The 12351-nt window shown below is 34.8% G+C and overlaps 2 protein-coding genes and 1 pseudogene across 2 annotated transcripts; 2 read left to right on the forward strand and 1 right to left on the reverse strand.

Moving 5' to 3' along the window:
- The first annotated feature begins 94 nt into the window (after positions 1-94).
- On the forward strand, positions 95-645 carry LOC120180914. Its single transcript, XM_039186186.1, has 2 exons — positions 95-558; positions 591-645. The coding sequence occupies exon 1, from the start codon at positions 141-143 to the stop codon at positions 552-554; it is 414 nt and encodes a 137-aa protein (XP_039042117.1). The 5' UTR covers positions 95-140; the 3' UTR covers positions 555-558; positions 591-645.
- A 3024-nt stretch (positions 646-3669) lies between these two features.
- Positions 3670-4201, forward strand: LOC120180915. The gene has a single exon (XM_039186187.1). It carries the CDS (start codon positions 3708-3710, stop codon positions 4119-4121), a length of 414 nt encoding a protein of 137 aa, XP_039042118.1. The 5' UTR covers positions 3670-3707; the 3' UTR covers positions 4122-4201.
- Positions 4202-4385: 184 nt separating this feature from the next.
- Positions 4386-7192, reverse strand: LOC120180910 (annotated as a pseudogene).
- Positions 7193-12351: the final 5159 nt, after the last annotated feature.

Here is a 12351-nt window from a genome sequence, read left to right on the forward strand (position 1 = left end):
TCTAAACTATAAATAATGCTTAACATCCTACTTTTCTAATCAATAAACTCCTAAACCATTTCCTTTGTATTCATTCTTGTACTACCCGAAATTTTCAGAGACACTTTTGATCTTGGGAAGCCAACTAAAGAGCTGAAAGGATGAGTGTGGAAGTGTTGGACAGTGCCACCATCGTTAGCTTCGTCGAAGATGAAGAAGCGTTCAATGTCACAATACTGAACCGGTTCGCTCACCTGGACGCCGACCAAGACGGGCTCCTGTCTTACGCGGAGCTGTTGAAGGAATTGCAGAGCCTGAGGGTGTTTGAGACTCATTTCGGCATCGACGTTAAGATGGACCCGAATGAGCTGGCTCATGTTTACGAGTCCCTGTTTGTGCAGTTCGATCATGACTCGAACGGGACGGTGGATTTGGAGGAGTTCAAGTCGGAGACAAAGCGAATGATGCTTGCTATGGCGAACGGGATGGGGTTCTTGCCGGTTCAAATGGTGTTGGAAGAAGGCAGCTTCTTGAAGATTGCTGTGGAGCGTGAATCCGCTAAACTTGCTGCTTGAATTCTCTTCATTTCCAAACACATAAATTCGTATTTGTTACGAGAACTGATATTTATTTTGTTTTTGTTTTTCATTTGTTTCGACGATTCCCATGTTTTAGAATAGGATGTAATATGGTATCAGAGTTTGTGTTTGAATCACGACTACTATTTTGGTTCTTATAATAAGATCGATAGCTGACCTTTCTTCTTACCCTTATTTTGATTATTTTACTTTAAAAAATTTCAATTTAATAATTAAACTTTACACATTAATATTTTTAGTCATCCCATTGTTAACCTTTTAACAACATTATGACATAGTTTAGTTTCACCATCCAAGGGAAAAAAACCACAAAAAATGTTTATTTTCAACAGCTCCATCTCTCTCATGTTATTCTTATGGCTTGACTTCACTCTCCAAGCTCAACAACAAACTTGCATTTTTAATTTCTGTCTCAACACTTTAGTTTTTCCACCAAACGCCTTTTATATGAAGTGACTGATTAATATTTTTTAGGGTGGACATATATATATATATATATATATATATATATATTAATAACAGAATTTTTTTCTTATGAAATAGATACAAATAAAATTTCAAAGTAGATATCAACAATAAAATAAATATTTAATATAAAAGAATTCGGATTTCAGGGAGGTAGGTGCCCACGCCTTAAATCCCAGGTACATCCGCCGCTGCTTATAGAGCCAATCTCCTAGACCGAAGAGAAGAAAATGATGGAAAAGCACGTCGTCGTTGGCTGGGACCACCACCACTTACAGAACCACTGACTTTTGGCTCTTCTCTTAATGCTTTATGTTTCATTATTGCCTTCTTCATGAGAGTCGCTTCGATTCGTGTGATCGGAACATTTTTATTGAGAAACGAACTCCACATATCGCTGATGTGAAGTCGAAGGTCGTTCTACTGGTGTCGCACGAGCTCTCTCTTTCTGGTACTCTCCTTGTTCTTATTTCTGTTAGTAGCTCTCAATCTTTCCTTTTTTGTAGGTGAAGGGGGAGATAACTTCCTTGCTCCATAGAATGATGCAAGGTCATATTTATTAAATTGAATCAGCCTCAGACCAGCTTGCTCGACTATGGTGGTGTGTTTCCCATGGTGGCGCCTGCCTTCTACGAATGTGACCGGATCGTACTTCTTGAGTTGTTCGACTTCTTGGGAATGACCAAGCACTCGTTGTATTTGATTTGGTCATAGCAATAGGAGTATTCTGCTTTCTCGTAAAGCTATCAATCTTGCTTTTTTGCGATGGGGTGATAGCGGTCGTGAGTTGTTCTAGACTTTGAAAGTTGTCGCACTTCGTTGACGAATACTCGATCGGATCAACCGCACAACCATGAAAGATCAATTCGGCAAGGAACCTGAGTCAAGCACTATCACTATGAGAAAAGCTCTGCTAATAATAAACTACATGATCCCTTCTATGGTCAAATGTGCGAATTATGATGCGCCTCTACTTCATCCATGATGGGAAACGAGTCTGGTTCTCGATTTGGCTTGAGATTGGTGTTTGGCCCATCATCATTCTCCCAATAGCTTATGCTTACTTTCACCGTTCCAGGACACAATCCAGTTCCCAAAACAAGCTTTCCTTCATGAAACCACACTTTTTCCTTGATGTCGCCATCATTGGAGTCCTCACTGGCCTTAACGACTACAAGACCTTATAATTTTATGTCTTACTGCATGGAGCAGGGGTTGACATCATAAATGAGATTTCACTACTTCAATTTTTTGGCTACATCCCAATAGACATACTAAAACACTTCTTAGGTTGTTGGATAATGAAAACAGGGTTGACATGCATGGGATGAAAAAAATCATATATTTTTATTTTGGGAGGAAAAGCTTTTTCTTTTGAATTGTGTTTTTACGTGGTGTGCACGCATATATTAAAACAATATCTCCACATATACAGATGCAACTGAAACTCGACAAAGTGACAAACTAGGGGATGCAAAAACAATATCTCCAGAATCATAATGAAAGGGTTACTCTCATCCAGTTCATGCTTCCAAACATGCCATGTTGACCGCATATACACTATCAATTACAAGTATATGACACACCAGTCAGTTTCAGACTAATACTATATGTAAAATAACATAGCCAGAGTTTAGCAATAAAGGACCATACCAAGAAGGTCATATTAAAAAATGTTGCTGTGATGAAACCTATAGGATATGAAGAAGCTGCGACTAATAAAAAATAGATTACTGCAATGAAACATGTACTTAATTTGATTGGAAAAAGAAATCGATAAAATTTATGATTTCTACAAATTATGGAAATACTTTCTGTTCTAATTTACCAATAATTATATCACAATCGTGTTTGGACATTATTTGGTAGGAATCTGATCTATGGGTCTCATTGTTTTTGACTAACCAATTGCTTTAACTATATTTGCTATAATCGAAGTTTAGACCTCAAGTATTAGATCCTTTGACTTTTGGGTTAAACAAAGGCTCGCTTTCTTTGAATATTTGACCATTTTGTTTTCTCTACTCTATTAGAATTCTTAAATATTACAATGCAAAGCCCATTGATTCTTTATAGCTGAGTAATAAAATTTTAAGTTAAAATTAATTTTTAATAAGTTTTTATAAAATAACACATTAATTTGATCTCAGTGATAAAAAAAGTATTGATTCTTTTAGATTTCAAGTTCAAGCAACAACGCCTGCAAGATGTATACCCATTGTCAATATATTAAAAAAATTCAATAGATATTAGATTCTAATCACCGCATTCTATTAAAAAATATTCGAGATTAAAATTGAAATGTACCTAAATTTGGGTTCCTTTTGAAGAATATTCCCCTTCTCTCCCTATTGATTCTTTCTACACGCTTTCAGCCCACTGGACGGTTGAAACGGAAAGGCAATACCAAATCTTTGTACAAAACAAAACCCATGCTTTCATACACAAGCACAATTTAAAACCCAAACAAAAATGAAACCGTGGCAATAGAATTCAACTGGCTACACGGTACTTGCCGTCATATTTGGACTAAGGTTCCTTCAAACAAGAAGTGGATGGCCGATGGATCTCAACTATAAATAGTGCTTCATATCCAGCCTTTCCAATCAATAAACTCCTAAACCATTTTCTCTGTATTCTCATTTTTGGAAGCCAACTGAAAGTATGAGTGTGGTAGTGTTGGACAGTGCCACCATCGTTAGCTTCGTCGAAGATGAAGAAGCGTTCAATGTCACAATACTGAACCGGTTCGCTCACCTGGACGCCGACCATGACGGGCTACTGTCTTACGCGGAGCTGTTGAAGGAATTGCAGAGCTTGAGGGTGTTTGAGACTCATTTCGGCATCGACGTTAAGATGGACCCGAATGAGCTGGCTCATGTTTACGAGTCACTGTTTGTGCAGTTCGATCATGACTCGAACGGGACGGTGGATTTGGAGGAGTTCAAGTCGGAGACAAAGCGAATGATGCTTGCTATGGCGAACGGGATGGGGTTCTTGCCAGTTCAAATGGTGTTGGAAGAAGGCAGCTTCTTGAAGATTGCTGTGGAGCATGAATCTGCTAAACTTGCTGCTTGAATTCTCTTCATTTCCAAACACCTAAAACATTATTTGTTACAAGAACCGATATTTTGTTTTTTTATTTGTCTCGACCATTTCCCATGTTTTACAATAGGATCTAGTATAGTATCCGAGTTGGTGTTTGAATCAAGACAATCATATTGTTTCTTATAATAAGATTGATAGCCATAGGTACTCCAGGGCAAGTTTTAGATCCGAATCTACCAGATATGTTGGGTGAATCAGAATTGAACAATATGGGCAAGTTTTCTCAGAAAAAATATTCTTACAGGAATCAGCCTTTTAGCAGGTTTCTATGGCATTGAAACCATGATCAGAATCACTCCCTACCAGACATGTTAAGACCAAAATTAAGCTAAACTTTTCAATAAACTGAAAAACATCCTAAATCATTCTATGTTTTAGACCAGAAATAGATGCAGCATAGAAACCTGTCGTTCATTTGCTATTACTTCTGGCCTTTCTTCCATAACACGCCAATCTTTTTCAGCATGTTTCCATTCTTTTTCTTGGGCGAATCGTCGTCATCCATTTCTTCCAAGTTCGGCAAACCAGTTCTGGGGTTATTGTTTCTATCGAGAGATTTTGTCCTGTCCGAATGTTTCCCGCTGTTCCCAGTCGAAAGCATGGCAGTAGCTGCCTCAGCTGCCTTTCTCCATTGATCTAACTGCACCTTCAGTCTCCGCAACTCGGCTTCCATTTCGGTATTTGCTTCTTGTGCTGCATCGAGCTGCTCGGTCGCCCGTGATGCTCTTCGGCTACTCTTATCTGCTTCCTCAGTTAAATAGCCAAGTTTCATCAGCGCCTCTCGCTCTGCAGTCCGTGCTGCTTCTAACAACGCAACAGACTCTTCACCAACTTTATTGCTATCCGTTTCCATTTTCTTAATTTCCATTTCGAGCATCTCATTTTGCTTAGTTATGACCTGCAATTCTGTTTCCTTGGCTATCAAATTTGCTTTTAGTTCTGTCAAATCTGCCTCTAATTTCTTCAGCTCTATTGCAAGCTCTGATTCTCTTTGGCCAGACTGGTTTTTCTCAATCTTCAAATTCAGCCCCTTGTTTTCTTCAGAAACTCTGCTTTTCAGTCTCCTTATCCATTAAGTTACCTCTCAGTTCGTCAACATCAGCTTTCATTTTCTTTAATTCTTCCTCCAGTTCTGCTTCCTTCTGGCATGATTGCGCTTTTAAGCGCTCCACTTGTTCATATGCACCTCTAATTTGCAGTGTGCTACGAATATATTCTTCATGGTACCTAAGCTCAGCTGCATCTAGTGCTGATCTCAATTGACTCACTTCAAGTTTTGCAAGATTAAGCTCCGTGTTAAGCTTTGGTTTGTCCTCATTTTCTACATTCTGCTGTAGTTTATCGTCTTGGGGATCCTCAAAACTTTTGCTGCTATTACCAATCAATTCAGACTGGAGCTTGTTCACAAGTCCCTCCAGTGACTTAACTCTAGCTTCTGATTGCTCTAATTTCAGCGTTAATGTATTGTGAGCTTCAGTTTCTTTAGTCCCTTCAGAGCGCAGCATTGCGACGGTTTTATTTGCTGCTTCGAGTTGTGTTTGAGTTTTTCGAACAACTTCAAGAGCATTGGACTCAGATTCTCTGCAATCAGCGAGCTCAGACTTAAGTTTTTCAACCAAGGAGAGAGTTTTGGTTAGTTCGATCCTCATGTTCTGAATCTCAGCATGTGCGGATTCAGTGTGCTTAATTTGAACAGCCTCAGATTCATATGTCTTTTCCAGCAGAGCTTTAAGCTTTTGAATTTCATTCATGGCAGAAGCCAAGGCAGCAGAATCCATTGAGTGCTGTTTCTGGACAGCCTCAAGTTCAGATTGCCATGCTCGATCTCGTTCTTGAGAAATTTTACGGAGTTCTTGCACACGGTCATCCTCAGAGGCAGAAATTTCCTGCAATTGCTTTTCGGTTTCTTGGAGCTTGGCTGACATTGCTGACTGCTGCTTCTTGGCCTCATCAGCCTCTTGCATGGCTCGCCTCTTCCATGACTCGGAAGCAGTCAGTTGGTCTTTCGTCTTTTTTAAATCCTCTTGAAGTTGAGTGAGTTGCGACTCCAGTTCAGTCACTCTGTTTGGTTGCTTCTTCTAAAACTCACAAGACAAGTGCAGACATTATGTAAATGGTAATAACTATAAGTTAACAGAAAAAAAAACCTGCAATATCGCAATTTACAATGAATCCAAATATCATCATTTCCGTTGCATCATCCTAGACTTACATAAAAACAATCTACTTTCGAAGTGACGAAGAAATACCTCAGGTACTGGGCTTCTCAATACTCTGCGCTCAGCAACCTTTGGACTTCTATCTTTGGGTGTCCTACTTTTAGTATTTGGTGAAGACGCTGTGTCCGTATCAGATCTTGGTATCTTCAGTTGACAAGCAGTCCGAGGTGTTGCAGGAGATTTTCTCTGAGGCGCTTCTGCAGAGCTTGTTCTACTGTCCAAAACAACAAGAACGTCAATAAACCTTATAGATGATGACTCTAAAAGATGCAACACATGACTAAAGAAAACAATTGCATCATATATTCGGTTCTTCCGAGACGAAGTAACTACTATCGGAACTCGTCGACAGGTTAAATCATATATTGCACATCCGGTGGGACATCCTTGATAGACTACCAACAACTCCAAGATTTTACAGCCAACCACTACCATGAAGCCGATGTCCCACCCTTTAAATATATCCGAAACCATATAAGCAGGCAACATGTAAAACATCTAAAATTAGGAGACAATCATTTATAGCTAACATCAATTCATCAAGAACAATACTTTTTTCTTTTTCTTTTCAAGGAAAATTTAAGACTGATGAAGGATTCAAGGACATCAAGTACAATAAACATCCTACTTTAAGGGGGCAAAACAAATCATTAGAATGCTATAACACATTGGTGAACGAAGATCTTACCTTGCTTTAGGCGTCTGCATGATTCGGTATTCCCGTAGAGTTGAATCAAAGTGATGAAAGGGCAAAATATACGTACTCTGATTTGAAGTTCAAACCCCACAAATGGCCACCTAACCCACACCACCTGCAAATAATTCAATGAAACTGCAGGCTGAGAAGCAACAATGGAAGGGTGAATTAGAACACATAAATATAGAGAAAAGAACAAATGGTTCATGAAAGCAGCTTTCAGTCTCTAACCAGTATACAAAAAGGCCTAACAAACAAACAATACAATTACAATGCCTTCAAAGAAACTCCATGGGAGCTAATCCCACTATCACCAACCATAACCAAATGACAAGATTTATAAGGAAAGACAAAGGAGATTAAAATAAATAAATAAATAAAAGGTTGCCATCAAATTAATTCATAAAATATGATTACTGAGAATGCCATATTTTCCAACCTTTTTTTTCATTTTTAGCTTTCTTTTTTGCTAACCTTTGTAGTGAAAAATATGATGCAAACCCATATTATTATAACCAGTGAACCCGCCCCCACCCCCACTCCCACCCCGCCAAAAAAAAAAGAGAGATAGAGGAAATATTTTTCCCTATATTTTCAATTTGGTACAGAAAATTTGTGACGAGAGCTCGTTTAACTCCATGAAAAATCTAGTATTTTCATCTTCAAATATGCTTGTCAACTGAGAAAGTAAAGCATGGAAAGCCGACTTAACAAAACAAAGCAAAACTTAGGAATATAGTGAGTCAAATGAAGAAAAACAAGGTTTCAAGGAAAGGCCTCACTTAAGTGTATATATAGGTGTAAAAACTGGGTATGCATTGTTCAATCTTCAACTGTCTAAGCGAAGACCGATAAAAGCTGTTCAAATCAAGAGCAAGTTAGTGAAAAGAAAGCTTAAAACACAGCTAAAAACAGTGTTCCAAGTTAAGTCCAAAGTACTTGAGCAGCTAAAAATTTGAGAAAGCGGGGATGGAAACTTGACTATTCTTCATTTACTGGGGAAAGTGAAAAGGAAGTGAGAGAGAGATTTAAACAAGCTTCGGAATTTCAAAGGTGAAGTCACATTTTCTTTTCCTAGAATAAAATCAGCAGAGACAAATGGTATTTTTCTTGGAAAATAAAGAAGCACAAAAGGAGGCATTATTACAAACATAAAAGTTAGCAACAAAAAAACCCAGAAAGAAATTGACAATTCCTGACTCACTCTTAAACACTTAGGGGAGAAAAAATAAACTTTTTTTTCTTGAGAAAGAAGACTGAAGGAGCACCAACACCAAAGGCAAAAATGAACCTGAAATACACATGCTTAAGACCAACAGTAAAGAGAAAATGGAAAACACAAAGTTGGGTTTTACCTAAAGGTAACTAACTATCTAGCTTTGGTTGATATTTTCAATGGCCAAATAGGGAAAAAAAAAGGTTGCAAACAAAGAACCCTAGAAAACCAAAGCTTGAAAGAATGAAACAGAGGGCTAGAGCTTCTTCTAGAGCTAAGGTTGTGCAGCTGCTGCCCAGTTTGCTAAGACCAAAGCTAAGAGTTTCTCTGTGATTTTTTTACTGTTGTTGTTAAATGTCAGTGGAGACAGTAAGCTGCAGTGCTGCCTTCTTGCGACGTTTTCCTATGTAGGAGAGATTGTTATGCATTAAAGCACCACGCTCATTTCTCACGCGCTCTCCAAATTTTGCATAGGAACTTTCCTTTGCATTGACAGTGGTGAAGATACCCTAATAAAGCAATTCAATCGCTTGATACTTTCACATGTGCAAGGGCTTATTATTTTTCGGTTTAATGGGGTCCCTCGAAAGAACACCCATTTGGGGACCATTTTGTTTTATTTTATATATTTCCGGCCCGAGACATTGCTTGTAGCATTTGGCTATTTCCTCTCAAATGTGAAGCAAAACTAGCCGCCAACATATTGTTGATTGTCATATGTGCAATAAATCAAGTTGTGCTTTGCCAAGGGATTTTAGGAGGGTTGGTTATAATAAGATAAAGAGGTGAATCAAGAAAAATTTTATAGGTTGGATTAATATAAATATAATAAATTTTTATCTAATATAATTATTACAATTTTTAATTTAAAAATATAATAATAATTACATATATATTTAGATTAAATCTAAAAAATATATATTAATTGGAGTAATATATATTAATTTTCTTAACATAATTTATACTTATTTTTATTTAGGGTAAATTGCCTATTTGGTCACTCACCTGTTACTTAATCTATGTTTTTGGTCATTTAACCATTATTTTTTTCAAAATCATACATAATGTTACGTTTTGGTTTTGTTTTGGTCACATGCTGTTAAAATATTAACAATGATACTAACATTACAATTTTTCTAATTATATTTCAACCTTGATGTGGCATTATGATGACACATTAATATCACTGTTAACTTTTTAAAGACAAGTGACCAAAACATAACCAAAATGTATTGTTAGGTATAATTTAAAATAAATACTAGTTAGATGACCAAAACATAAACTAAATAATAAGGGAGTGACTAAAGAGTAATTTACCATATTTTTTGGCATAGAGTGGGCCATGGCCTAGGTAGGCCTAGGCCTAGATATGCCACTATTCAGATATTCGTATTTTCGGAATTAAAATATCGGGTATTAGACTTGTGGGTCTAAAATAATACATAATTTAAATATAAAATTTATAAATCCAAATAATATAATCCAAAAATAAATTTTAAAAATATAAAATAAAATAAAATTTTAAAATACCACTAAAATTTAGAATATTTGAGGTTCAAAGAAATAATTTAGGAAATAGATTAAATGTTAAGGTGAAATAATTTGGACAAATGGGGATTTAGAATATTAGGGTGAAATAATTTTGGAATTATAAATGGAAAATATAATTTTAAAAAAATAGTAATAAAATAAAAAAATGAGAATCGGGTCGTGAGTACTCGATTAAGGGAAATACTATGACACGGGCTCGATCTGAAAACTCTCCAAAAATAGCGAGTCAAATAGCTCGAGTCGAATATTTCTGAACACCCCTAGATCTTAGAATCATTGCCTATAATTAGAGTTTTATTTGTATTCGGGGCATTTTAAATACATAGGTGTAAATAAATAGAGAGTTTGATGAATTGTTTGTGAATCATTCATATAATGTTGTATATAAGTTAAATAAAGGATTATGAATAAATTATTTTACTAATTTGGGGTAAGTACAATGTAGTATTTGTTCAAAGATAACTCTCAACCATTTAACATTGAACGCTGATACTCCTGGCATTCCTGATGCTCGAACCTGGGACCTCAAAAAAATTATGTTCATTTAATAAACGCATGAAAACGAACATATATGTATTCGATTTGTTTATGTTCACGAACAAACTCTTTTATTAGTTCATTTATAAGCCCATTTACCCTATTTTCGTTTTCCTTTTATTTTTTATTTTTCAAATAGTTGTGAAGTTATGGACTAAACTGAACATAAGGTGAATTTTAGAGTTCAAATTGTGAAGGTTAAGGAGCTTAAGGACTAGTGGCATAATTCCACTTTTTTTCTTTGGGTTGGAAATAAAAGGGTAAAAAGATAATGTTGGTTGTCAAGGGACTCAGATCATATAAGTGAGCATATTTGTTGACGTTAAATGAATATGTTGGTAAATATGTTTGCAAATGCTCAACGAATTGAATACGGACATCTTAAAAAAAACGAACACGAACACGAACATGATATTAAAATTTTAAATGAATAAAAATCAATCATAAATGCTATAAAAAAATAAATAAATGAACATGAATACAAACATTATTATTTCAAATCTGATTTATTTGCACCCTTATTTAAACATCACAAATGCTAAACCCATGACTTAAATTTGTGCCTAATGAATTCCTTCTTTGTGGGCTCATTAGAAAGTAGAAACAAATATTCTTTGTTGGGGTTCCAATTATTAGCCGCAATTCACTATTTGGATGTGAAATTTGTACGTTTAGGGTGCACGCAAGTGGTCACATATGATGGACAAATTTAGTGTGTAAAGCCATGCAAGCAATGAGTGAATGGCAAACTCATGCTTCACCTTCCCCACAACACCAACCTATTAAAAAAAGCTTGCTTACCTTTCCATTGAAGTTAAGTTGTGGCCCTGGGGCCTTCAAATTCAGTATATACATATACATATACATATACATATACATATACATATACATATACATATACATATACATATACATATACATATACATATACATATACATATACATATACATATACATATACATATACATATACATATACATATACATATACATATACATATACATATACATATACATATACATATACATATACATATACATATACATATACATATACATATACATATACATATACATATACATACATATACATATACATATACATATACATATACATATACATATACATATACATATACATATACATATACATATACATATACATATACATATACATATACATATACATATACATATACATATACATATACATATACATATACATATACATATACATATACATATACATATACATATACATATACATATACATATACATATACATATACATATACATATACATATACATATACATATACATATACATATACATATACATATACATATACATATACATATACATATACATATACATACATATACATATACATATACATATACATATACATATACATATACATATACATATACATATACATATACATATACATATACATATACATATACATATACATATACATATACATACATATACATATACATATACATATACATATACATATACATATACATATACATATACATATACATATACATATACATATACATATACATATACATATACATATACATATACATATACATATACATATACATATACATATACATATACATATACATATACATATACATATACATATACATATACATATACATATATGTAGCTTGCCTTACCATTTTTTGCTTCACCTTTTGTTACTGCCAATATAATAATGTAATGTATTATTTTCCTCTCAAATCAGTAACATATGTGGTTGATGTTTTTTTTTAGAGGAGATCAATAGTATTTTGATAATATCAAGAAGTAAAAATATAAGTTACTATATCATTATTTAGTCACTTGACTGTGATTTAAATAAAAAGCTAAAGTGATTAATATTAGTGTACATAAGTAATAACTGTCGGTTGGATCTCACTTTAGCAGTTAGGAAAAATTGAGATGGTGAGATTTATTTAGGT

The sequence above is a fragment of the Hibiscus syriacus genome, unplaced genomic scaffold (assembly GCF_006381635.1).
Source record: "Hibiscus syriacus cultivar Baekdansim isolate YM2019G1 unplaced genomic scaffold, ASM638163v2 tig00112503_pilon, whole genome shotgun sequence".
Lineage (NCBI taxonomy): Eukaryota > Viridiplantae > Streptophyta > Magnoliopsida > Malvales > Malvaceae > Hibiscus > Hibiscus syriacus.